This window comes from Culex quinquefasciatus, chromosome 3, assembly GCF_015732765.1.
Source record: "Culex quinquefasciatus strain JHB chromosome 3, VPISU_Cqui_1.0_pri_paternal, whole genome shotgun sequence".
Taxonomy (NCBI): domain Eukaryota; kingdom Metazoa; phylum Arthropoda; class Insecta; order Diptera; family Culicidae; genus Culex; species Culex quinquefasciatus.
Window position 1 is genome coordinate 85,559,807 of NC_051863.1, and position 27,949 is coordinate 85,587,755.

A 27,949-nucleotide genomic window follows, 5' to 3' on the forward strand; every position below is an offset into this window, starting at 1 on the left:
ATAAAAGGTAGGTGAAATATTCGGTATTAAAAAAATTAAAAAAAATTAAAAAAAAATCGATCAAAAAATTCCTTCAAAAGATACAGATTTTTGAATTTTTACACATCATTTTTGTATGGACAGCTGCCAAATTTGCATGGAAAATTATATGGACAATCTAATGATGCAAAATGGCTTCTTTGGGCTTACCAAAGGCACTAAAAAAGTTTCAGCCGGATTAAAAAATACAGAAAAAATCGAACGACCGAAATCTCAGAGAATTGCTCATATGGGACGGACTCGATTGAGCGGCAGTTTATAAGTGTTCCAATTTCCATATAAACTTACCTATAGTGCTCAGAACAGTTAGAGAGTAAAAGAAACTCCTAGAAAATGTCCATTCATGCTCCAGTTGGGTCTGTTGCTGAACGAGTATTGCACTGGTTGGGGATGATGTAATATCCAGAGACACCATTTCTTCTGATAGTCTTTTGATTATTTGGTCCTGAAAACGGGCGATTTCAAGCGATGCCAACCTTTAAATCGATACAAAAAATGTTAAACATCGTTTTGAAGCGATCTTTATGCTGATTTATTCATATGAGAATAGATTTTGCCAATTTTGTTTAAAAATAAACTAATTCTCAAGCTTAAAATTTATAATTTATATTTTTTTTCATAAAATCTTTTTTATTAGGTCCTTTTTGGTATTGGGACCTGGTTAGGACCGAATCGGCTTTTGTAATTACATTTTTCTTAAAGCTAAGAGTAATTACAGTGGATCTTGTGTGTAAATGTTAGTGAGAGGGGAGCCAATTACCCGCGGCATGCTCGGGGTTAGTAGGGAAGGGATTGATGTTAAAAGACGAGGCGTGGGAAGGGAAGGGAGATTGTGTAGGGGTCTTGGTTGGCTCTTCTGACCTTTGTTTTGTCCTCAGCCGCAACTAGGTATCCAGCTGCTGGGGGGCGATCTTGCTCTGTTTCCGGTGCAAACCAGGAACTACGGCTTTGTGTAAAGGCGATTTATAGTAATGAAAAAATAACTGAAGAAAACTAACTGTAGAAAAACTAATGGATATTTTGACCTTACTTATAAATGGTACAAAAGGACAGTAGTGGCAAAACAACAAAACCTATGCTGCATATAAGGGTGGTCCAAATCCGGGCTTTCTCGGGGCTACCCCATCACTAGGCTAAATTCTAAATTTGATCTAAATCTGACCACAGGAACCCCTCCCTCTAATCGTTTGAAGTTTGTATGGGAAAAATCGGCAAAATGTATGGAGAAAAGCAATTGTTTCAGTGTTTTACCTTTGGAGGGCGCAATAGTCATCCAATCTTTATCAATTTTCAGATGTAGGACCTTCTGTTAACGCACATCGTAGCGGATGTGGTCCTGTGTGTCGGGGGGTGAAACTTTGTGATCCGGTAAGCAAACGCGATTTACTTAGGGACAACTTTATTGCGGGGAACAATTGAAATTGACGGGTTACAAGATCGGTTTATTTAGACTACTTATCTTGCCCCTGAGGAGGGGTGACTGTCCCGGTCGACCATCTGGTCAGAAGTGTCTTGTGGTTGAGGTCTGGTCTGTTCCTAAGCTAGTCAAGTTCTTTGCGACCGGGAAGTCTACAAACTTTACAAAGACAAACCTATTCGTGTCCTGAAACGACTACAAACATTGAACATAAAGGTACACGAAGGGCTACTGAGATTGTGTGTGTGGTGTAACATACATAATCTACAGTGTTGTCTGAAAGTGTTTCTACTAGATCGTCAATTTTGGTTAATTGGGCGTTAACACCTTCATTAAATTTAGAACAACTTTCCCGAAGACACCATATTTTTAAGAGTTTATGCTGACAAATTATTATTAGTCAAGTGATTAGAGGGAAGGGTTCCCGTGGTCAGAATGAGCACAAATTTGGAATTTAGCCTAGTGATGGGTCAATCTCTGATTCCAGAGGGTAGCCTGAGAAAGCCCGGATTTGGACCACCATACTGCATATGCTGTTTGCTTACCTAGTCCAGTTTTCCTTGTAAAGTATGTTAAGAGATACCGTAATATCCCATATATTTTCGACCGTTCTTTGTCTTGCTTCCAATGCATCGAGCAGTACCTGCTGTGAAAGTGTGTGATTATCGCTGCGTGTTGAAACGGGCTTCAGGTGGCGATTAGTGGATGCTAGCATACGCTGTTGCATCTGATTTGCACCTCCCTCTATGGCAAGGAAGATGAACGATCCTTTGAAAAAAGATTTATGGTATTTAGAATACAGTTTTTTCAATTTTAAATACATTTCTATATCAGCTAAAGGACTGCTGGTAACCTAATGTGAATAATATGATGCTTATTGAAAACAAATATGAACTAATAATGCATAATTGAAAAAATCTTATGACAATTTAAAATAATAATTATATTTTTAAAATAATAGCTTACCTAGCAATGTGTACCCGAACAACAGAGTGCAAATGCCGAGATTGGTAAGGATTGCGGCCCAAAAATTTGAAGAATTTTTGCTCTGGCAAGAGCAACATCCATACTTGGTAGTTTTGTTGCTGCTGATGGCTATCGTTGTAGATGTTTGGGTTACATTTTTCAAAACCGTACTCATCTCACTTCTCTGCAGTGGGTTTACTCCATTAGCCGTAAAAGGAGTGTATGAGTCGTACTGATAGCGAATCGTTGCTTTCTCATTCATTTTTTATCAAGTGAAATTTACATGTCTTTTTTGGACCGTTATTAAATTATATTAGTAGGAAATATGTTTTATTATGTCTGTAAGAAAAATTTCAGTTTTATTTCTGGGAAAATGCAATGCGAAAGGCTCACTTGCTCTCAATACACGTGTGGATTAGGGTGACAAGAAAAAATGAAAATTTTGGAAAAAAATGCCAAACTTTGAAGGTCTGTACCGAGCTCCAGGGTGCTCTAAATTTCAATGTTATATATGGGTCATTCCATCTCAACTGTGCACGAAAAAGTGCAAATTTGAAAATTACCCTCTCCGATCCTGCTCAAATTTGGCAGGGCTGTTGAAATTATCGAAACATGCAAGAATCTCGAATTTCATCCAAATCGGACCACCCCCTCCATTTTTGTACCTCCCCAAAAAATCGACTTTTTGGCGATTTTTGTGTGAAACCCCTATTTTCAAACGGCGATAGCTCAGGAACCACAAATCTTAGAAGGTCGGTCTTGGACTCAATTTTGAAGGAAATTTGACGTAGAATCCATTTCTGAGATCAAAGTTTTGATTAATTTATTTTTTCTACCTGTATTGCGCAATTGAAAACTTTAAACGGCCGTATCTCAAAGCACCCCATCTTATTTTTTTTTTTAATTTGACCTCACCATCGTGTTCCCCGGCCAATTTTACATAAGAATCACTTATCGACAGAAAGGAATATGTTTCGTTCCAGAGATGTCGAATTTTAAAGTTTTTAGTATTTGAGATTACCTACATTAGCTTCATTCGCCGCATATACTAGAAGCACTCAAGAGCGCTATTCAATAATTACTACCTGATGTTGTGGAAAATGATTAATTATTTTTTTATTTTTATAATTTCACGCAATTTTCAAATAGCTAATACCTTAATCATTTTTTTTGTTCAAGGAATATTTATTGGGTTATTTTGAATGTATCGTTTTTTTAAAAACCCCAAAATCTGCTTTATGGTTCAAAAGATGGATCATATTAAATCGATTTTTACATTGTGAGCCAGCTCCATTTACTCAATGGATGATTTTGGTCAAGGTACATTTAGTAGCCGTATTTTGTTCCAAGAATCCGAAAGATAGAATAAAAAAAAACATTATTGTTTGGACGGTGTCTAAATCATCGCTACTAAATTTTGGGTACTAGCTGAACTTTGTGATTTTCTTACATTTTTCAGTTTTATACCTTCCAGAAATCCTTTTCCTTGTGATCGTTCTTCATGAGAATACAACGTATCAACAAATTTTATTCATTTTAATTCATATTTTTTACTCAATAATGTATCGTGCACTTATTGTTCAGAGTTACATACAAGATCAATTGCATTTTTCTGCTCGCTGCATCGGAATCCAATTCTGCCCTGTACTGTGTGTCGTTATTGCTCTATCCTGTGGGTTAGCGTAGAAATTCATCTCATTTTTTTTTAAGCGGATAAACATTTGCGATTTAAGGTGAAGCCTTTGATCATTTTCGAAGAAAATTGATCATCACTCTAAAATGTTCTGTACTAAATCCAATTTAACGAATTTCTGCACCAAATGTAATCAACATGTGCCGGTTGTTGCCTTCTCAAAGCCACTGAAAGAATTGTTGGTCTAAATCAAATGTGTTTCAAATTTTTTATAATTTTGTGGTACAATCATTGACATCCTAGTTGGCAATCATTGATCAATGACGATTTCCATAACTTTGCAATTATTGGGATAATCGTTACCAAAAGGAATCAGCTTGTGTAGGGCACTATTCTAAACAACTTGTAAAAGAAATGTTGTCAAAATATTAATAGCGACGCAATATATCCTGAACGAAAAATCATGGCAATGATGGAAGTCTTCACGTTAACGCCTACAGTGTTATACAGTTTATTTTGCCCAATTTGCTAAAGATTATTTAATATGATATCTTATTCCAATAAATGACCAGGTAGCAGTTATTGAACAGCGCTCATGAGTGCTTCTAGCAGATGCGGCGAATGAAGCTAATGTAGGTAATCTCAAATACTAAAAACTTTAAAATTCGATATCTCTGGAACGAAACATATTCCTTTCTGTCGATATGTGATACTTATGTAAAATTTGCCGGGGAACACGATGGTGAGGTCAAATAAAAAAATAAGATGGGGTGTTTTGAGATACGGCCGTTTAAAGTTTTCAATTGCGCAATACAGGTAGTAAAAATAAATTAATTAAAATTTTGATCTCAGAAATGGATTTTACGTCCAATTTCCTTCAAAATTGAGTCTAAGACCGACCTTCTAAGATTTGTGGTTCCTGAGCTATCGCCGTTTGAAAATAGGGTTTCGCACAAAAATCGCCAAAAGTCGATTTTTGGGAGGTACAAAAATGGAGGCGGTGGTCCGATTTGGATGAAATTCGGGATTCTTGCATGTTTCAATAGTATCAACAGCCCTGCCAAATTTGAGCAGGATCGGAGAGGGTAATTTTCAAATGCTGTTCCGCTTCAGCTGGAATGACCCATATATATACCAAAAGATGGCCTTCCCAAAATGAATCATGAATCATGAAAATATATTTTTTTTACGGGTTAAATCCCATTTAAAATTGAAGGGCGGAGCGCCAGCTCTGTTACGTCCAATCAAGCTCATATTTTAGATTTGGGCTTAGTATGCCCACCGGAACAAACCCTTGAATGCCCGCAAAAGAGTCATTTTTGTTACATCCTAATACATATGCCAACCAGCTCTCCACATTCTTGACAGTATTATGCGCAGGGTGTTGTAGTTCCCCGTTTCACCGCAAGCATCAGATAGGCAGCACAGTTTTGTTCCCAGGTCGGTAAATGAATGGCAATTCTATCTATCTCTATGGTTAAACCTAGAGTCTGGATCTTATTAGAGAACGGACATCTCAAACCAAAAGTACCAATCGAAGCACGAGAACTGTCAAACGGAGGTACCAAACGAGCATAAGACAAAGGATTTTTCTCGATTGGTACCTCCGTTTGGCAGTTCTCGTGCTTCGATTGGTACTTTTGGTTTGAGATGTCCGTTCTCTAATAAGATCCAGGGTCTCTAGTTAAACCCACTTTGTGCCGTTTATGAATGATTGATGTATTCGGTGTAGCAAAGAATATCACTTGGAACATTTCAGTGCCGCTGAAGCCACTCTAGGTAGTACGGTCCGAGTTGGAAAGCAGCGCTGGTTCGACGAGGAGTGCCAGCGGCTACTTGACAAGAAAGCAGCAGCTTATGTGGTGAAGCTGAGAGCCACAACTGATGAGAACGTGGCCAGATACAAACAAGCGCTGAAACAGCACGGTCTTCAAGTTCAAGAAGCGCCAGCAGGAAGATCGCGATTGCGTCGAAATGGAGCAGCTTTTCCGACAGAACGAAACGCGAAAGTTCTACGAGAAGATTAACCGGTCCCGCAAAGGCTATGCGCCGCAAGCAAACACTTGTCGGGACGCCGAGGGAAACCCTCTTATGGACAAAGGCGAGGTGTTGAACAGGTGGCAGCAGTTCTTTAACGAGCACCTCAACGGGGATGTAGCGCATGGAGACGACTTTGAAGCCAAACTTGGACCGCCCGCTGCTGACCAACAGTTCCCAGCACCTGATCTGGAGACGGTGAAGAAGGATCAGGCAGCTGAAGAACAACAGGGCCGCCAGTTAATATCGGTTACCCGGTGAGCTCTTCAAATATGGAGGAGAGCAGTTGGCGAGGGCGATTCACTTGGTGATTTCTAAGATCTGGAGGAGGAGAAACTACCAGAAGAATGGATGGATGGAGTCGTGTGTCCCATCTACAAAAAGGGCGATAAGCCGGACTGCAGCAACTACCGCGGCATTACGCTTATCAACGCGGCCTACAAAATCCTCTTCCAGATCCTCTGCCGTCTGCTGACACCGTACGCACGGAGGTTCGTGGGCCCCTATCAAGCGGGGTTTACTAGTGCTCGGGACCACGGACCAAATTTTCTCGCTCCGGCAGATCCTCGAGAAATGCCGTGAGTACATCGTGCCCACACATCACATCTTCATCTATTTCAAGGCAGCGTACGATACAGTCGACCGCAAACAGCTATGGCAGATTATGCACGAGAACGGATTTCCGGACAAACTGACCTTGGATCGTGTGATCGGCAGGGGAGCTGTCCACGTCGCGAGTGGCAGGGGAGCTAGCGGACCTCTTCTAATCGCACCAAGGGTTACCAAGGGTAACGGCTTATCCAATACGCTGTTTAACATCGAACTTGAGGGAGTTGTGCCAAGAGCGGGTATAGACACGAGAGACACGATATGCAACAGGACAGTCCAACTTCTTGCTTATGCGGACGACATTGATATTATAGCGAGAGACCTAGAGACGGTGAAAAGGGTTTACACCGCCGTAAAGACGCAAGCAAGACGAATTGGATTGGCCATGAATACGACGAAAACAAAGTACAGGAGAGGGAGGGGCTCAAAAGACGTTGACCCCCCAAGACTTACCCCTTTAGCTATGGATGGCGATGTGCTGAAGGAGGTGAGCGAGTGTACTTGGGATCGCTGGTAACGGCCGATAACGACACCAGCTTAGAGATCCGGACTCGTATCCACTCTGCGAATCGTGCCTACTTTGGATTACGGAAAACCTTGACATCTGATCGAGTAAAAACGCGCCACGAAGCTGACCCTGTACAATACACTGATTAGACCGGTTGCCCTCTATGGCCATGAGACCTGGACGCTGCGGCAAGAGGACGAACGAGCCCTTGGATTTTCGAACGGAAGGTGCTGCGAACGATCTACGGTGGATTACGTACAGCTCAGAACGAGTGGCGAAGGCGCATCGTCACCCTGGCGAGATAAATAAATAAATGGGCCGAGAAAGAGTATATTTCCCCTATTCGCTTCGTTCTTACAATCAGACTTTCTAATTGCATTTTAAATGCACCACGAAAAAGTATTCGTACAGGTAAAGGAAACACAAATATTTTGCTGGTAATAAAAAATGCACTTTTTCTCACTAATCAATTGGATACACCCAAAATGACCCCCTCGTGAGAAGCGGATAGTCCAATTCTCAAGGACTGATACCTAGTTATATGCGATTTGAACAATTAATGGCTTCAACACGACATGAATAAAAGTTTTCTTACTGCCTTCAACTCAGTTGTTCAATTTTACTTATAGTTGGGTGTAATAGCATATTTGTATGTTTTTGCTTTTTCCATTTTCTTAATTTAAAAACTTGTACAAGTATGGTGGGAGAAGTGATATAAGCTCTTTAAAAGTCCAAAAAACAAATCTCTATCCTGCACTATGTTTTGAGATGCTTATAGTAACAAAGTTTCTGGTTCAATTTATTATTATGTACATTCTCGTGAATCTCTGAATGCATTTAAGAATTTTCACACTTGTGCACTTCTGAATCCTGGATAAATGATCATTTGATTCTATTTATTCGTAGATTGTTAAATAAATTCATGTTCATCCTATTTAACCAATTCCACCTTGATTAACAACACGATTGTATTTTCACTCCCATATTTTTTTTTAACAGAACGAGAGGAGGTCAAAAATAATGACCCATTTCGAGGCGGCTTCAACTACTGACTATTGAAGGAAACCACCCCACACAAATGCTACAGGCACACCGGATACTCTTGCATCTTTCTTCCTGAACTGGGGTTCGTCGTGATTTTTTATTGTGAATATTTTGAACAAGAATTGTGATTTGTTCACCAGATACACCCTGTACACTAACCAAAACAGCGATCCGTGCGCAGACGCAATCGAGAAATTTAAATTGCGAGTGTGTGCATGCAACATGGAGTTAAACTTTTCGAAGTACCACGGGAACCTTCACAGCAACTGCACAGAAAGTTTAACTCCATGTTGCACACACTCTCACTTTTAATTTCTCGATAGTGCCAGTATCGTCTAAGACAAATTAAATACGAAACATGAAACATCATATTTTGAACACTTTTTTGAGTTCATGTTTTCAATCTTCGAAAAAACTTTGCTTTAACCACTTCAGTGATTTTGCCATAAAAGTCAAAACATGAAGAGAAAAAAAAGGTTTTTGAAATTTTTAAATTAAATACGTCTTTATTGATCTTTCTTATAATAATTACATTTCTTTTACATGCTAAGTAGTGTGGTTAAGGGTCCCTTGGAAATGCAAAAATGTCAGCAAACCCGCTGCATTGTTGATAAAATCATTGTTTGTTGTCCACAAAAGCTCCCCTGAAATTTTCAGCAAATTTGGTTCAGGTCAAAGCTCTTTAGCATTTAAGTTTGTGTGGGAATTGCATGGGGAATCTGCAATTTTTTCATTTTCTAACAGCAAAAATCTTCTATCGAACCAAAAATCCTGAAACCTCAGATATATATCAAAAATAATATGGGGAACAATTTTCTAGAACACCCCAGGTTGATCCAAGCCGAACTGACTTAGTTATCAGTGGTTTAAGAAAAGGTGTCGATGTTGTATTTTCCAATGGGCCTCTTTCGCCAAATTTTCACCAGCAGGCTCACTTTAATCGAAGGCAAATCGTTTGACAACTTGTTTGTTGTTGATGTCAGAAGAAAAAACTGGAATGGCGGTTTCAACTTCGGTGGAACAATTTAATAACTTTTCTTACGTCTTTTCAGGTTTAATTTGAAGATAAGCTTTTGTCCAGCGATGTGGATTCCCTTGTGGACCACCAATCAGTGAGGTACTCCTTGATATTAGCTCCTGAAAAGTGCTAAAAAGTGCAAAAATGCCTCACGGCAAGAAAAAGAGGCGATCCTCACCAGCAGGATCGGCAGATTTGAAGAAGCTAAAGAATGCCGAAGCGCTACCTGCAAAGCCAGGCAGTTTGAGCAAGGACGCTCAAAATTCGTCTGGAAACCAGTTTGCTACCCTCCCTGTGGACGTGAGCGAGAAGGAAGAATTTGAACGACGGGAAAAGTTGCCACCCATTTTGTGAAAACATCGTCATCGGATTCGGTGCGAAAGTGGCTGACCGGGTTTATCAAATCTGGTGCTTTACGAGCTTCCATTCGCTTGTGTGCTGATGGACTCAAAATTCTGCTACCTACCAGAAAGGATTACAACTACGTTCGGGATTTCCTGAACAACACAAAGATTGAATACTACAGCCATGACGATCCAGGTAAACGCCCCATGAAACAGGTCCTCCGAGGCCTGTATGACATGGATGTGAGTGTGCTGAAAGAAGAGCTCAAAACTCTTAAGTTGAACGTGATCGAAGTCTTCAAGATGACGAGACACAACAAGGACATCAAGTATCGTGATCAATTGTACCTGGTTCATCTCGAGAAAGGATCGACAACGCCGTCTGAGCTGAAGGCAGTTCGGGCAATTTTCAACATCATCGTGACTTGGGAACGTTATCGTCCAGTGCACCGTGACGTGACGCAATGTTCGAACTGCTTGCAGTTTGGGCATGGTGTAAGGAACTGTTTCATCAAGAGTCGTTGTGCAACCTGCGGAGGTGAGCACAAAACTCAAGATTGCGAAACAATCAACGAGAACATCGAAGCCAAATGCTTCAATTGCGGCGGCGACCATTCTACCAAGAATAGAAGCTGCCCAAAACGAGCTGAGTTTGTAAAAATTCGGCAGCAAGCGACGACGAGACACCAACCAAATCGTCGCAAAACACCACCAGCATTCACTGACGTGGATTTTCCTGCTTTGGCGTCACCAGGAGCGGGATCTGTTCGAGTGGTTCCAAATCTGCAGCCATTGCCGTTGAATCAGCGGCAAAAAGTTGCAGAGAATACAACACCTCCTGGCTTCAGTCAGCAACCGAGGAAAACCAACCAGCATCAACGGGTGAAGGCAGCAGTGACCTGTTTTCACCACAAGAACTTCTGAACATTTTCATCGAGATGACAACAACACTGCGTGGGTGCAAAACTCGCCAGGAACAAGTAAGAACCCTTGGAGCATTCATCTTAAAATACAGTTCGTAGTTTACTCGTTCTAATAATTTTGAATAATTCAAAGAATTTTTATTTTAGTGTTAAGTTAGGATTAGTTATTAAAGTGATTTTTTCTTTTTTTTACCCGAATGTATTCGATTAAATGCAAAAATGTAAAACAATTTGAAATAAATGAATGAATGTGAACAGAAATAATAAAACGAAATAAACAACAAAGATGAAGAGCATTTAGCCATACCACTTAGAATGTAAATGAAATGTAATTATTATAAGTGAGTTCAATAAAGACATATTTAATTTCAAAATTTCCAGCGATGTGCATAACTTGGACTCGATCTGTAAAACCCGACGGAATCAAGGATTTTCTCCAGCAAATTGCTTAAGGTTGCTGTTTAGTGTGGGAGTTGATGGGTTCCGTGGTGGTTAAAAGCTCAATCGACGTTCGCGCTCCGGCGATGTACGTGGGGCCAGCCCTACTCTGCCGTTTCCCTCTAACTGAGAGGGGGAAAGCTGGGGGAGGTCTATTGATGATTGGTGGCTTTTAGTTACACCTGCAATCTTCGTCACCGGTACAGCGTTTCTTCCGCATGTGGAATGCATTCTTTAGTGCCGAATATTCTTAAGGGACGGCCAACTGGCGTTACCTCTTCTTCTAAACTGAGCATGCCCAGAAGGGGGGCCTGCTTAGCCATGAAGGCCAGCAGACTGAGGGTTGTCGTCCTTCACGGTTATGGCGCGGGGGAGGACATTATCAGACGTAATCAGATGCCACACAGGACTTATACATATGCATATGGGTTATGGAGTTGATTAGTTTATGAAACAATTTGTATATTAAAAATATTTTTTGAATAAATTTTTAGTGTATTCTATACAAAGAAAAAAGATCTCTTGGAGGTTTTTTGCAGCACTTTTTAGAAAAATGTGTGTAACTCAATTAATTTTTTTTTAATTTTTTTCTCTGTTTTCTATACTGAGTTTTAGTCAGTTTTACACAACTTCCTAGAACAAAGCTATTTTTTTAACCCACATGCTGACGAGATGCCTTCTATCGGATGGGGAAGTAAATCGTCGGTCCATTTGCGTAAAAGAGGTTTTGAGTGACTCACCACACATAACTTCGGACGCCTAGAAAAAAAAACGGAATCGACGTAACACCTTATAATGTGGCCCTCTTAAACCTTGCGGTTTCGTCAACGGATCCACAGGCGTGTATCGTTCTTTTTGCGACAAGACTCCGCCTCCCGGGTTTCCTAAGTGTGATATGGCACGGGGAGAGGGCACCGAATACCTATATTGACACTTAGAATTTGTTGCGTCCGCCTCGGGATTTGAACCGGCGACCTCTGGATTGTGAGTCCAGTGCGCGGTCCGATTGATCCACACAGGGAGACGCCTAGAAATGAGCAGAAACTTGCAACAGAGACCACAAAAGACCCGGGGGTCGTTCAAGTGGATTGCTTTGCTTTTTTGCTGACGAGATACAGGCTTGAGATCAAGTGTCCTTGGGGATCAAGTCTCCCCACTCTCCCCTACCTGAGCAATTCTCTGAGATTACGGTCATTCGATTTTTTTTTTGTATTTTTTAATCCGGCTGAAACTTTTTTGGTGCCTTCAGTATTTAACAAATTTAACAGCTAGCTGCCTATACAAAAATGATGTATGAAAATTCAAAAATCTGTATCTTTTGAAGTAATTATTCGATCGATTTGGTGTCTTCGGCAATGTTGTAGGTATGGATAAGGACTACACTGAAAAAAATGATACACGGTAATTTTTTTTGTGATTTTTTATTTCACTTTTTGTTACTAAAACTTGATTTGCAAAAAACCCAATTTTTATTTTTTTTATTTTCTAATATGTTTTAGGGCCTACTCCGGTGGAATCGCTGGCGGCGGTTGGACTCGCAATCCAAAGGTCGTCAGTTCAAACACTGGGGTGGAAGGTTCCTTGGAGTAGAAAGAGGTTTGGGTGCTCTCCCCATTCAAGCCTTCGGACTCCTAGGTTCGAGCAGAAACTTGCAATAGAGACCACAAAAGACCCGGGGGTCGTTAATGTGGATGGTTTGATTTTTTGATTGATGTTTTAGGGTACATCAAATGCCAACTTTTCAGAAATTTCCAGAATGGGCAAAAAATCATGTGCCGAGTTATGAATTTTTTAATCAATACTGATTTATTCAAAAAAATCGAAATATTAGGCCCAAAAATAGTTCAACTTCATTTCTAGAGTTTTTTTTATTAGGTCCTATAAACATTTCATACAATAGTTTATTAGTAATTAAAAAAAAAACTCTGGATTTTTTGATGAAAAATCGAATTTCCATTAAAAAAGTACTTTAGTGAAATATTGATAAAATGCACCGTTTTCAAGAAATAGCCATTTATAGGTAACTGTTGCAGACAGCGATAATGCGTGAAACTACCCTAATGCACTTTTATGCTTCACGTGCCGCAGGCCTCACAATCAACTGCCAGGCTGTTGACTTGTAATTTCAGTGGTGTCACGGTTCGCTTTTGAGCGTATCATAGCCACTCAATCGACGAACCTATCGGGTGAGCGCATATCGAACGCTCAGAGCGACGGGTTTGAACGGTTCGCGAACCAAAATTTCGATCATCATTTCTCTGCTCGCTTGCCGCTCCGCTCTGAACGGAGTAAAGAGAGCGTTCAGCGAACGGTTCGCCAACGGAGAATGTAGGCACTGATAGAAAAACTTATTTGTTTTTATTCTTCACTCCCACAAAATTGTTAAAAATTTGTTAACGATAAAGTTATCAAGGGCCATCCATAAACTACGTGGACACCTTAGGGTGAGGGGGCTATGGCGATTAACCACGTTCCATAGAAAAAAGATTTAATTGAATGGAAATTGTCCACGGGGTGGCTGAGATTTCCAAAAAAGTGTCCACGTTTATTGATGGTCCCCAAGGAACCAGGGAGTCCTCTGTTGACCCAGGACATAACAGCATAATATAAAAAAGCATACCATACTCAATGGAGCTATGCGGGTATGACCTGCAGTCATAAACCGCAGACCTCTTGTTACGGCGGTGGACCCACCAAAAATAAAACCAGGGAGTCATTGGAAGACCCAGAACATCTCACTGAGTTATTGCAGCCATGCTCTGTAGCCCTTCATAGTCACCGCCTGCCGTAGCCTTCTGTTGTCAAAAACATGATTTTTTTTTCTCTGAGTGCTGATTTTTAAGCTCTTCTTGCGAACCGCTCATTGATGGCCCCTCTCACTCTCATTCGCGATGAGAGAGCAAGGGTTCATGCGAACCACGGCAGGCGTTCGGATCGTGGTTCGCTCGTGCTTGGTTCGCAATCATGAGCGAACCACACTTGAGCGTCATGACGTATCGTTTGAACCACGATTCGAGTGAGCGAACCGTGACATCACTGCTTGTAATGCTGTTAGCGCGTAGATGGAGAAACGTCATCTGTCCAACGTCACGTATTGTCTGTCATTGTTTATGTTTCATTCTCTTTATGGTCGTCAGTAATTAAATACACATTTTAATTTGTTAGATCTTAAATGATCCTTTTCTTTGTGCGTGCGCGTTATTCCGTCTATCCCAGACGCTGGGACTCGTGCCTCCCTCGCCCTGCGCACGAACTCAAAAGTAATTTTTTTTTTTAAATAGTCGCAGTTCATTTTAAATAGTGCCCGTGTTTGCCCACTTTTGAAAAAATAATAATATATTTTTGAAGAGCTGTGAAAATTCTCTGTATTTTGCTTTTTTGAACTTTGTTGATACGACCCTTAGTTGCTGAGCTATTGCCAAAATCAGGAAAATTTATGTTTTCTAATGGTACGTTCGTTTGATGGCTAGTTCCACACTGAGTGCCGCACTCAGAGCTGTCAAAGTGTTTGTTTGAAGAAACTCGCGCTAGTTCCGCACGAGTTTCGCCATCTTGGAACTGAAACTCTAGTGCCGCACTCGATATTTTTTCAGTTTCATGCGAGTTCCACGCACACTGAAAAATGACGTTCGATTGAACCAGAACTGGCACCGACGAGTGCGGCACTCAGTGCCGCATCGGCTGTTCAAACGAACGTACCATAAGTCTCACCCAAACAACCCACCATTTTCTAATGTCGATAGCAACTGATGGTCCAATTTTCTATGTTAAAATATGAAACATTCGTGAAATTTTCCGATCTTTTCGAAAACAATATTTTTATTTTTTAAATCACGACTAACATTTCAAAGGGGCCAAACATTCAATATTACGCCCTGTTGAAATGTTAGTCTTGATTAAAAAAATTAAAATATTGTTTTCGAAAAAATCGGAAATTTCACAAATGTTTCATATTTTAACATTGAAAATCGGAACATTAGTTGCCGAGATATAGACATCACAAAATGGTGGGTTGTTTGAGTGAGACTTAGAAAACATAAATTTTCCTGTTTTTAAACCTTTGCATGGCAATATCTCAGCAGCTAAGGGACGTATCAACAAAGTTCAAAAAAGCAAAAAATAGAGAATTTTCTCTATACTGGGCAAACACGAGCACTATTTAAAAAAAATAACTGCGACTATTTTCAAAAAAGTTACCTAAAATGGCTATAACTTGAAAATGGTGCACTTTATCAAAATTTCACTAAAGTTCGACCAATATTCTGATTTAAAAAAAATCAGTATAAGGCTTTCTGGGCCCAGTGAAAATATATAATTTAACCCAAAAATGACAAACTTCTCGTCACTGTGTCCTGATGCAAACAATGACCGAGCTCGAGCTGTCACAGCCCAGCGAACTATGTTGGCTGACATATCGGGCGGTCAGTCAAAAAAAACAGCTAGAAGTCGCCTGATAAAAAACTTTTGCTAGAAAGAGATAGGAAATCTGATGCAAACAAACGTCCAGCTGCCATGTAAATATACTTTGAATGTGTTAGTAAATTTCTGACTAGAAAGCCTTATTGATTCAAAAATTTATAACTCGGCTAAACATATCAGAAAATAAAAAAAATAAATAGTTGCAAATCAAGTTTTAGTGACAAAAAGGGAAATTAAAAATCACCAAAATTTCTTTTGCCGTGTACCATTTTTTTCACTGTAGTCCTTATCCATACCTACAACTTTGCCGAAGATACCAAATCGATCAAAAGATACAGATTTTAGAATGTTCATATATCATTTTTGTATTGACAGCTGTCAAACTAATGATGCAAAATGGCTTCTATGGGATACCGAAGGCCCCAAAAAAGTTTCAGTCGGATTAAAAAATACAAAAAAAAAGAAAAGATAATAAACAATGTGATATGCGTAATGAGTATTAAAAAAGCAAGAACAATTTCAGTTAAATCATTGCAAAATTATTGATTTTCTTGAAGGTGACGATTTGTACTCTTGAAAACAAAAGTTAAAGATTGACTGCTCTATTCAGCGAGCTATGCTTCAACCAGGAAATAGGATTAGAGCCTCTTATATCGCCATCCAAATTCTTACTATAAACATCGGTTGTCAATTCCGGAAGTCCAATTTCTGTGTCAGCCTTGGCACTTTTTGTTGCTTCGTCTACTTCCTTTTTTATTTCACCGTCCATTTTCTAAAAATGTGTATAGAAAGGTAAGAAATTACGACAACTTTCTATCATTTATTTACAAATACCTTAATCTCATCGGCTGTTACAAGACCAGCGGCTATGATCTTATCTTTGAACGAGGAAATCGGATCACGTGTCTGTCGAACCTCCTGAACTTCGTCACGTGTTCGGTAGCTAGTGCCTGGATCAGACATCGAATGGCCTGAATACCTGAATAAAAAATTGCTCTGTTATTATTTAATTAATGATTTGACGATCACGATGAAGAATTAATGATTTCGTCACAAAAGCCATTTTTGTTGAATTCCTAGACGTCGTACCTGTATGTACAAACTTCCATGACGAGCGGTCCTTTGTTCAAGACGTAATCAATCGCAAATTCAGTGGCCAACTTTACGGCAATGACATCCATGCCTAAGAGAAAAAAAAGCTATGTTTTTACAACTTATAACTTGCTTGATAGGTTCATACCATCGACCCAGATCCCTGGCAAAACGTCTCCTCGCTGGAAGTAGTTAGTATTGCAAGACGACCGAGCGGCGCTGGTTCCCATTCCTGATATAAAACAAAATCCCAAGAATTAAATCACACCAAATAAAAACACTCATTGTAGCACTAGTGCAATTACCGTATCCATTGTTTTCACAGACGAAAATACAGGGCAACTTCCAAAGATGGGCAATATTATATGCTTCGAAAATTTGACCCTGGTTGGAGGCTCCATCGCCGTAAAGTGCCAAACAAACGCCTTTGTTTCCTTTATACTGGCAGGCCAATGCCACCCCAGCACCCAGCGGCACCTGGGCCCCAACGATGCCGTTTCCGCCGTAGAAATTGGGCGCGTACATGTGCATGGACCCTCCCTTGCCACGTGCGCATCCGCCCTGCTTTCCTGTTAATTCCGACAACACTCCTTTGGGTGGTACTCCCATAAGGTATGTCCAACCGTGCACACGATATGCTGAAATTATGTTGTCCTGAGGACGCATTGCACTTTTCATTCCACATGCACATGCTTCTTGGCCGGAGTACAGGTGACAGAACCCTCGAACAATTTTCTCTTTGTACAAATTACCAGCAGATGTTTCGAGACGACGAATAATTTGCATCTGCTTGTACAACTCGATTGCTTGATCTCTGCTAACTGTAGCAGATGTAGGTGGGCCGGTTTCTAAGTTATGGAGCTTGTAAGGCTTAACGGGAGTAAAAGAAAAATTATTAAAAAAAAATCACAGATGCCAAAGTAACTTTACGTTGACCCACTCAAAAAAAAATAATTTAAAAAAAATCACACATATGTTATCCATCAGTGGACCCCTTTGCTATCGAGAAATTAAAAGTGAGAGTGTGTGCAACATGGAGTTAAACTTTCTATGAAGTTGTTGTGAAGGTTACCATGACACTTTGAAAAGTTTAACTCCATGTTGCACGCACACTCTCACTTTTAATTTCTCGGTAGACTACTAGGCCCTATAGTGGACCCTATGAAGGTTTTTTGATGAAAAATTCAATAAAATCACAATTAAAAGCGTGTTTTTGTCTACAAATCTTTTATTTGGCATGTTCAGCACCTTTTAAAACAATGTTGACTGACATTGACGAGTCCTTTCAGCCAAATAAGTGTTTTGAGTTCAAGATCTAAAATCAGCAATGGCTTCTAGCATATTTATTTTATGACTGAATTAAATATCCAATTATTTTTTCACTGATTATTTAACTTCAGCATGTCGAGTCGTCAGTATGTGTAGGAGTCGTCTCCATGTCATAAGTACAAACAACACACCAAACCAAGCCTACTCCGGTGGAATCGCTGGCGGCGGTTGTACTCGCAATCCAAAGGTCGTCAGTTCAAACACTGGGGTGGAAGGTTCCTTGGAGTAGAAAGAGGTTTGGATGCTCTCCTCATTCAAGTCTTCGGACTCCTAGGTTCGAGCAGATACTTGCAATAGAGACCACAAAAGACCCGGGGGTCGTTAATGTGGATGGTTTGATTTTTTTTTTGATGTCGGAATAATGTAAGTTTAAGGAACTTTACTAAAATAAAACGAAGAACTGCTCAATTTCGAGCAAAATTAAAGGTCCAATATACTGCCGCTCGAAGCAAGTCCGTCCCATATGTATATTTGTCGATTTTGAGATAAACCCGACAAAAGTCTTGTTTTAACATCTACTTCAAGCCTATTTAATAAAAAAGTCATGTTTGTTCTAGAATTTCCAAAGTAAAAATGACTTGTGTGCTGTCCCATGTGCAAAATAAAGGCAAGTCAGTTCTTGGTAAGAAATGGCTCACAAATCGATCAAATAAATGTGTATTTTTTTAAATAACTCACAGACTATGTCTCAAAGAGCCTATTGAACTTAATAAAAGCCTTAAGTTGATGATATTTAATTAATATTTATAGATTTTGAAACGTTATACTCGATACGTGTTCTGCCTTTTTTCTCATGCAAGGGACAATCACGGTAAAAAAAGAAACTACATACCATTGTAACTATTATTTAAAAAAAAGACAGTTCTGTCCTTATTGAATGAAAACCCATTGTCCTGGTTCTGGATTAGGTTCCACTTCCAACGCAGATTGCGGTCAATTTCAAGGGTCCATATGCTGAGACGTGTACTCAAATATCTCCTCTCTCTGCAGCAAAAGAAATTGACTGTCTCGTCGCCGGTTTAAGGTTTATACTCAGGAATAATACTAAAACTATTCGTCAAACAAGATTAGCCTGAAACAAACATACTTTTAGAAATTTTATAAAAAATGCTTCAAAAACTACCAAAACAAACCAACAGTTGACAGGAAAATTTTTGTTGTAAATGTTTAAGTCTACACTGAAAGCCCGACCATGGTAATTTTAAGCACATTTGCTAAAAATGCTGCTTATTAAATTAACTGTGGCTTTTTCGTAAAAGTAAACGCAAATATGGTAAAATGTACCATACTTCCACAAAATTGCATGGTAGCAATTACAAAATCATTATCATTCTCTCCGTATTGGAGGGTTAAAAATTACCATTCCGCTCTCGACATAGTAAAATTGACTGCGTTAATCAGTCAATCCAAGCACGGAATGTTTTTAGCAAAAAAACGTCGGTGCGTGTTCTCACCCTTCTCTTTAACCCTACAATACGGTAGCAACTACCATGGTTGGGTTTTCAGTGTACCTTGAATCTTGATAACCTGACAGACTTGCCTTTATTGATGGACAAATAAAGTCAGGTCAGTCCCAGCACGAAAATTTACCCAATTAACCTATAAATTTTAACTTTTCAAATCAAAATTGGAGTAGGGGTATTATTTAAACCAATATTGAAATAATTGTTGAAAAAATATTTAAAAATTGTTGATTAAAAATGTAAAAAAGGTGAAACATTTTTCGAGCTTCTCATGGCGTTATCGCAGCACTCACTTTTTACATATGGGACGGACTAGATTCGAGCGGCAGTATAGGACAACGAAAATCGTAACTTTTCCAACAGTGGACTGTTGTATTGTAAAACTGTGTATTTAAGCAAAAGTTTTTCTTAAACATACAATGAATACTTGTTGTAATCAATCAATATATTATATATATATGCATATATTTCAATCATGCTACCAAAGTTGCTGAAACTGTAAGAATTTATAATCTAATCTAATCTAATCTAATCTAATCTAACCCTAGTGCAGCCAGTCTTTCGAGGGCATCCTGGAAAATGCCTTAGGTTGATTGACGCCTAGCATCCTCTTGTCATTATTAACATTTGCAGTGCCCCATTGCATTAGAATGCATTGAAACATCACAAACGTTAAAACGGCCAGGCCAACTGCGTAAAGTTTACCGCAAAGATGATTCGTTGAATTGGATTGAGTTTAAACCCGAATATTGAAACAGCAATACAGTTCTGAATCTACAGGGGAGGAAGAAACGTGGGGATCCCCCGCTCACGTTCCTGTGTTTAGAGCAATTTATCGTTGGGAGCAACCATGCTAAGAAGTTTTGGTGCTCCGGGACCCTCTGGGATGGGGGCATTGTATTTCCACAAATGCTCTGGACACTATTTGCCGTAGTTAAAGCGCCACAACTCGCTCTCTGTTGATGATAAAACAAGGATAAGTACAAAATCGCTACATTTTTTTATTTAAATAATGGGTATTTAATATAAATACTTAAATATAATTTTAATTTAATTCCATGTTAACACAAGGATAAGAAAATAAACACACTCACCTTGAAATATGATGAGCAATGCCGGCATACACGATCGCATGCACAGTAAGCTTACCTTAATTTTGTGGTAACGTTGATCGACCGTTATCATGACTCAGAATTGATTTCTGACCCTCTCTCACTCCTAGAGCGGGCCGTCCAATGTTGACGCTCCACCGCATTTTCCCTCGCTCCCGTAACATTGGTTGATGAGTGACGAAAAATTCGGCGGCAAGATGTGCTGCGTTGGTTGCGACACGGCTGCGACACACCAAAACATCCAAACCATGATCAGCCAACCAAACACACGCACCATCTCCTCAGCATCACCACTCCCACCGCTCGACGCCCTACAACGCCGATTCTGCTCGGGTGGCGGCCTTCCTCAATTCTTCCTTCAACACCCCGACGGTTCTTTCCCAACACACTCCTACTTTTTTATTTTAATATTACTAAAATTAAAATTAATTCATCTTATTTGAATATTCATGAGAATTGCAAAATATATCCTTAAAAAGGCGCAATGATCAATGTGTATTCCAAGAATGTATTTAGGTACTCATCGAAATACAATTCGAAACTCATCTTATAGGCACGTGCGTGCGAAAACATGCGAAGATAAATTCCTTCAACCGCACATCTCTCTTACCACAACAACAACAACCCTGAAACTGTAAGAATTTATAATTGATCAAAACTTTAGTCAATTGCAGGGCTGAGCTGTAGGTTAGTCGAGGTTAGTCGTCGACTAACAAGTTCTTTACAAAAAAAGGTCGCCCTCCTTAAACAATTTAGCGCCCTCAGCAGGGCCCAAGAGAAACTTAGCATTTTGCTAAGTTGCCAAGTTGCGCCTGCGAAACGCTGACAATGCGAAAAAAGACGTGTTTTTCGGTGATGAGATAGAAATTTCCTGCCTTCGTCCTGCCCTTTTTAGGTTTCTTGACGTTTTTAGTTTTTTTGCTTATTCAGCCTCCTGTGATTAAAATTTGATTTTACGCAGCTTATCCCATACAATATGCAGATTTTCCGGAATCGGTTCCAGAGTGGCCAAAGTGTCAACTAATTAGCGTAAAAACCTTCCTTGGACTTATACGAACCAAACGCAACAAAGAGCACCTCGATCCGACGTTCCGTGTTGAATTGATTCGCGTTCGAACAAAACCGTCGAATTCTCTACCAAAACCGGAAATGGATTTTATTTGTATTTTTTGAATTAGCTATTTTGTGCCATTGGTTCACCCATACAAGTCTCCATACAATTTTGGCTGCTGTCCATACAAAAATGGTACCGTCAGTGGGGGTGACATTGGGTCTGGGGGGTAAGATTGGGTCAAAGTGATTTTTTATGGATTTTACCTTTTCTCAGGTTCTTCTCAATGAAAATGCATTCTTTTGAAAGGGTTGTGTAGGGGACATCTTAAGATGACTTCGCTGAAAAAATCTCGTTCCTAGAACAAATCCTGTTATTTTGGCAGATGTCTAAAGTTGGGGTACGTTTTGGCCAAAATGACCTCTCGAAAATCATTTTTCTAATATTTTTGTTGGAATTGCTCGAAAACTACCCAAATGTTTGAAAATCTCCACTTCAAACATTGTAGCATGTCAATACGATTCCTTCGAACAAGAAACACTGTTGGATGACTTGTTTTTACCATATCGTTGTATTTGAGCATCATTTAAGTTTCATTTGACCCAATGACACCCCCTCTAAGGGGTGAGATTGGGTCAATTTTCAAACAATTGGCATTTAAGGTAGTGTTCATCAAAATCGACCATATTTTGGGAAAATGTTAGTAAACTATCTATGAACAAATCTACGTTGACAGATTTTCAATGTTATTTAAATTGTTTTTGTTATTAAGAAAATACGAGAGGTGTATCGTTTTTTGACTCATAGTCACCCCCACTGACGGTATGTAAATATTCAAACAGCTGTAACTTTTGAGTGAATTTTCTGATCAATTTGGTGTCTTCGGCAAAGTTGTAGATATTGTTGAGGACTTTTGAGAAAAAATTGGTACACGGGAAAAAAAATTTGCAGATTTTTTAATCAACTTTTTTTCACTAAAACTCAATTTCCCAAAATACGTATATTTTGATTTTCGAGATTTGTTGATATGTTTTAGGGGACAAAAATCCGCAACTTTTGAGCCATAGAGAAACATGGTCAAAAAATCTTCCGCCGAGTTATGATTTTTTGAAAAAATAGTGATTTTTGGAAAAAAAAATCAAAAATCACTACTTTTTCAAAAAAAAAAAGTTCTCCGATCGGGCTCATTTTTTTGTTTGGCCATTAGGGTGACCTAAGCCGTGTTAGGGTGGTCCGAAAAATGGCAACTTTCGTCGATTTTCGCAAAAACCACTTTTTTCAAAATCATATCTCCGCGCCATTTAATCCGATATAAGCTGTCATAGACGCAAAAGAAAGAAGATTAGTTTGGCTATTTGGGAAAAATAGTAAGAAGTTTCAAAAATCTAGCTAAACATTTGAAAAAGTCGTATGAAAACTTAAAAGTTACCCAATAATAAATTAATAACAAAACTTTTTTTTTAAATAAGCATGCGTGGTTTTATCAGCAACTGTAAACAAATCCATTGTTTTGTTTTGGTCATTTATGAAAGTAATTAATATTGAAAATATGCATCAACATTACTTTTATCATTTTTATGTTTACAGTGGGTTTTGACAAGTTTTATTGGATATTTTTTTCAAATATATGAGTTTAAAAGTCTGTTAAGTTTTTATGTTTTTTTAAGCCATATCTGTTTACAAAATTTATTTGTTTACAGTGAAAAGTTAGCAAGTCCTTTTCCACCCCAAACTTTAAAAAATCTTTAAAATCCAGTTGTTGACCAATTCCGGTTCTGTTGGTCTCAAACGAAAGCTTATGATGTCCTCATTCCGAAACCAACATTGACGACCTATACTGTCGTTCATAATTGTACCATGCTTTTTTGAACTTTTTGCAACTGAGAAAAACGCGACTGGTTTTTTTTTACCGATTTCTGTGTTTCTACGCATAATTGTCCCGGAGGTCTATTTTCCCCCTATCAGATCCAGTTTGTGATCATTTTGCTATACAATAGGTAAACAAGATATGGGTATCAAAATTCATGGTTTTTGAAACTGGTAATGAAGATGGCAATTTTGACAGGATTGGTCACACCCGTAGTGACCAGTGCCCTGGGGAAGGTTCTCCCGGGGGGACATTTACCGAACTATACGCCTTGAGGCAATTTAAGTATCAAAATTCATGGTTTTAGAAACTGTTAATGACGGTCTCCTGAAAACCAGAATGATTTGTGGCAATTGGGTTGGGACCAAATTGGTAGGATATTGGCCACAGCCTGGAATGGCTATCGCCCTGGGGAAGGATCTCCCGGGGGACATTTATCGAACCATACGACTTGGGGCAATATGGGTATCAAAATTCATGGTTTTTGAAACTGGTAATGAAAATGGTCATTTTGGCAGGATTTGCCACACCCGGAGTGGCCATTGCCCTGGGGAAGGATCTCCCGGGGGGACATTTATCGAACCATACTTGTTTTGGCAATATTTTCGTGTTCTGGCAATTTATTTTCACAGAGCTGCCAAAGATTGAAAACATCTAATTTGAATAAGTTATTTAGGATTAAATAAATAGGCAATGATTTAAAAAAAAATAACAAAAATGAAAAAAAATAGAAGTTTTGTACAAAGTTCTTTGTCATATTGGTCATGTAGATCATAACCACCTGCACCTTTTAACGACCACGCGCTCCCTTCGCCAATTATGCACTCTGAACACGATCATGAATACAGCACAAAAAGAACACCACAAAATTCCATCATCCCAGCACTGCTACTCACACGCTCCCTGCGGCTCCCAGCTCACACGATACTGACGCACAATAATATTGCGTGTATTCCCGAAAAATACACGCGGCAAATCAGCCTCGAAACGACGCGCCTTACTTTCGGCAAATGCGCGCTGTCAAATCCCATACTACGCGTTTTGTTTCTGTTGGTCTTCTTCTTCGAATTGCAAGGCATTGTTGCCGGGTATGTTTTTTATTGCACTAGAAGTACAGAAAATCGCTGGCAACAATGTCTGCGGCACATTCTGAAGTGCCGCGAGGCGTGTACCTTCGAGAGAAACGGACAATATTCATTAGCATTCCTTTTGGTAATGATTATCCCATTCCTTGTGAAGTTATGGAAATCGTCATTAATCAATGATTGCCAACTAGGACGTCAATGACTGTGCCACAAAATTTTATAAATTTTGAAGCACAATTGATTTAGATCAAAAATTCTTTCAGTGGCTTCAAGAGGGCAACAACCGGCACACGCTGATTCCTTTTGGTGCTGAAATTCGTTTAATTGAATTTAATACAGAATATTTTATAGTGATCATCTCCGTGTACGCACAAGTGCAAGCAGCAGTCAAGTGCTCAGTGCTCCATCGTTTTTCGAAATTTTTCGCCGTAATTTACCGTGATTAGCCGCGAGTTTGCTCCAACAGCATGCCAAAGGCCGGCCGTGGCCGTGGCAGTTCGAGTGCGGCCTCGAAAAACCCGCGAAGTTCGTCTACCGGCCGTGTGCAAATAGGTAAACAAACCAACGCCGCGTCGACCGCCATCGCGCCGGGGAGTGTGTGCGCCAAAGGATTCGACCCCAAGTTATTACACGCAAATTACCGCATCTAGGATCGCAGCCCTATTAGGCTCCTTTCAGCTACTTCCGGCAATCCGTCGACCGATGGCGCTTCAACATCCGCCAACATTCCCACCAGTAACAAGTTCGCGAGGCTGAGTGACGAGGAAAGCAGCTACAACAACACCGACGGTAGCACTACCGACGACGACGACGATGGTCGTGCACGGAAAAAAGTGCCAACGCCAAAAAAAGTAATTACTCCAAAGGAACGACGACCACCACCAATTTTTGTTTTGGACACGTTGGCGGACGATGTTGACGAGCAGCTGGAAGGCCTCGTGTACTGCCTCAAAATAGGTAAAGCGTCAGTGCAAATGTTCACATTTGACCAAAAGAACTTCGACCTGGTTGTGGAGAAATTGAAGCGTAAAAACTTCAAATTCTACACATTCGACCCCGTGCAGAAGACCGCTGTTAAGATCGTCTTGCAGGGGTACCAAGACCGCCCGATCTCCGTCCTCAAGGAGCACCTCTCGGGTGCCGGAATAACGCCGCGAGACATAAAAGTCCTCTCGCGGAAGACAACCGTCACAGGTACACACACTGTACCTGTTGTACTTCGACCGCGGCACCGTCAAGATTCAAGACCTGCGGCGGACTAAGGCGTTGGACGGTTTTTGGGTAAACTGGCGGTTTTACTCCAAAAATCCGACGGACGCAGCGCAATGTCACCGTTGCCAGAAATTCGGCCACGGCTCGCGGAACTGCAACCTCCAGCCCCGCTGCGTGAAGTGCTTTGAGTCACACCTCTCGGAGGTGTGCGCACTGCCACGAAAGGCGGACTTGGGGGAAAACGCAGAACAAACCAAGCCGCGCGTAAAGTGCATGAACTGCGGCGGTAACCATACCGGTAATTACCGCGGATGCGTCGCGCGCATGTCCTACCTCGAGGAGCAGGAAAAGAGGATGAAGAAAGAGCAGCGTCCCACCCTCCTCAACGAAGTACGAGTGCAGCCGTTCCTGCAGCTGGCCAGCGTACGGTTCCAACGGACAACCCAGCGTTCCCTCCTGGCTGGGGGCGATCGTTTGCCAGCGTGGTCGCGGCCGGTAGCGGCATTGCGGCCCAGCAAGAAGTCACCGGAGAAGATCTCTTTACCCTGCCGGAGTTCTTTGCTCTCGCGAGGGAGATGATGACGCGGTTTCGGAGCTGCCGTAACAAGGCGGAGCAATTTCTAGCCCTCGGGGAATTAATGATTAAACACATTTATAAAGGATAAAAAACTGTGATCTAGTTTTAAGCTTTCTCTATTTCTATCCTCTTTTCCTAGCAAGTTTAGTAAGTTTTTTTTCTTAATTTTTCTTACTCTTGGTAACACCTTTATTTACAAGCAATAACTGTTCCAAAATGGATTATGATGTAACACACAGCTGAAAGGAACTCCAAAACTCTGTTTTGTACCTCAAAAGAACTTATTGTATCTTGATTATTCACCAATAAAACCGAATTTGAATTTGAAATTTTCTTCGAAAATGATCAACGGCTTCACCTTAAATGGATTAAAAGTACTACCTACTGTTATTTTTGACGATGAAAAGTAGGCCGTTTCGTCGTTTAAGAATGACAGAAAAAATTGTAGTTTCACAAGAAATTGAAAAAATATATTTGCAACGCTCTAACTCCATCAGATTAAACATTGCAAATCAAAAACCAAATACAATAAAAACTGAAAAATTCAATTGAGTTTTTTTGAGAGCCAACAGATTCATAAGTTTCACTTGTCAATACATCCTACAAACCATTAGAATTAAACATGATGTTGAGTGTTACCTACCTTCGTTTCAAATTTTGCCTCCGTTGCATAATTTTTTGCACTCCTCAGTGATCCCTGAAGGACAGAAAACAAGATCGATTGTAGAATTCATATATAAGACCACTTAACAAAGCGTTTAGAAAATTGCTATGCCTATACCTTTTTAAACAATGAGGGCACCTCAGCTACTAATGAACGAAACATGATTACAAAAAATAATTAAATATTTTATTGAGAAACCCTTTCGGAATCAGTGCAAAGCAATGCACTTGTGAAATTAAAAATAACACTACTAACCAATCTGAGTGACAGAGCTGACATGTACAGTGCAGTGTTTTTGAGTGCATAAGTGCAGTGTAAGTAATCGGTCTAATACATACATACAATATTTCTAAATGAAGTAGCAATGTATGGGCGCAAATCGAAGGGAATAGAAGTTCGCACCTCGAATAAGTTCGTGCAATGATGATGTTGGCATCGTCCAGCAAGGTGAATGAATTAAAAGATGCACATTACAGTCCAGACTCGATTATCCGAAGGTCTCGGAAAAATGTCATTTCGGATAATCGAATCACAAAAATTATAATAATTTAACGTTGTCATATTTTTATTGTCGAGCTTAAGTATGACCCCTAAACCACGCTAAAGTGATTAAAACACTATAAATTTTATAATTTCTATATCCTAGATGGCGGCCAAAATGGCAGTGATGAAATAAATACAATATACGTATTGTACTATTCAACTATTCAAATTTGACTATCAACTATTCAAATTTGATATTAAAAATAAGAAAATAAAAAAAATAGTGATTCGATTATCCGAAGTCCCATACAAACCTTCGGATAATCGAACTCCGGATAACGGATACTTCGGATAAAATGTAGATTTTACTTCGGCATTTTCTAACAAATTAATTCTGACTTCTCTTCGTTTCTTTTCTACATAAATTCCGATTTAAGTCATTCCCTGTCCATGGTTACTCCAGATTATCAAATGTTGAAATCATTTTTTTCTGAACTGGGACAACTTTTCATGGTGCATTAGTTGTTGCCGTTCATGTAGAATGCTCTTCGACAGTCGCGTGTTTTAGCGTTTCTTACAAGTGTCCTTACAAAGTGTGAGACACGGGGAACAATGATAA

General features: G+C 39.8%; 2 protein-coding genes across 2 annotated transcripts; both read right to left on the bottom strand.

Annotated features, from left to right (window-relative positions):
• Positions 1-455: 455 nt before the first annotated feature.
• LOC119770036 lies at positions 456-8,412 on the bottom strand. Its single transcript, XM_038264141.1, has 5 exons — positions 7,805-8,412; positions 2,423-2,761; positions 2,002-2,224; positions 901-985; positions 456-515 (listed from the first exon to the last, which is right to left on the bottom strand). The coding sequence occupies exons 2-5, from the start codon at positions 2,682-2,684 to the stop codon at positions 501-503; spliced, it is 585 nt and encodes a 194-aa protein (XP_038120069.1). The 5' UTR covers positions 2,685-2,761; positions 7,805-8,412; the 3' UTR covers positions 456-500.
• Positions 8,413-15,912: 7,500 nt separating this feature from the next.
• Positions 15,913-27,121, bottom strand: LOC6047954 (pyruvate dehydrogenase E1 component subunit alpha, mitochondrial). The gene is made up of 7 exons (XM_038262064.1): positions 26,965-27,121; positions 26,827-26,880; positions 16,793-17,357; positions 16,636-16,719; positions 16,485-16,578; positions 16,230-16,374; positions 15,913-16,167 (listed from the first exon to the last, which is right to left on the bottom strand). Exons 1-7 carry the CDS (start codon positions 27,007-27,009, stop codon positions 15,982-15,984), a joined length of 1,173 nt encoding a protein of 390 aa, XP_038117992.1. The 5' UTR covers positions 27,010-27,121; the 3' UTR covers positions 15,913-15,981.
• Positions 27,122-27,949: the final 828 nt, after the last annotated feature.

What these genes read in the sequence shown, in the direction of transcription:
- LOC119770036 (XM_038264141.1), bottom strand. Translation starts at nt 2,684, where the DNA reads ATGAATGAGAAAGCAACGATTCGCTATCAGTACGACTCATACACTCCT. An exon ending in GTTCGGGTACACATTGCTAG is followed by an intron (nt 2,225 to 2,422) that starts GTAAGCTATTAT and finishes CTTTTTTCAAAG; the next exon opens with GATCGTTCATCTTCCTTGCC. An exon ending in TACAAGGAAAACTGGACTAG is followed by an intron (nt 986 to 2,001) that starts GTAAGCAAACAG and finishes CTTTACACAAAG; the next exon opens with CCGTAGTTCCTGGTTTGCAC.
- LOC6047954 (XM_038262064.1), bottom strand. Translation starts at nt 27,009, where the DNA reads ATGTTTCGTTCATTAGTAGCTGAGGTGCCCTCATTGTTTAAAAAG. An exon ending in TGCCCTCATTGTTTAAAAAG is followed by an intron (nt 26,881 to 26,964) that starts GTATAGGCATAG and finishes TCTGTCCTTCAG; the next exon opens with GGATCACTGAGGAGTGCAAA. An exon ending in ATGGAAGTTTGTACATACAG is followed by an intron (nt 16,375 to 16,484) that starts GTACGACGTCTA and finishes TTTTTTATTCAG; the next exon opens with GTATTCAGGCCATTCGATGT.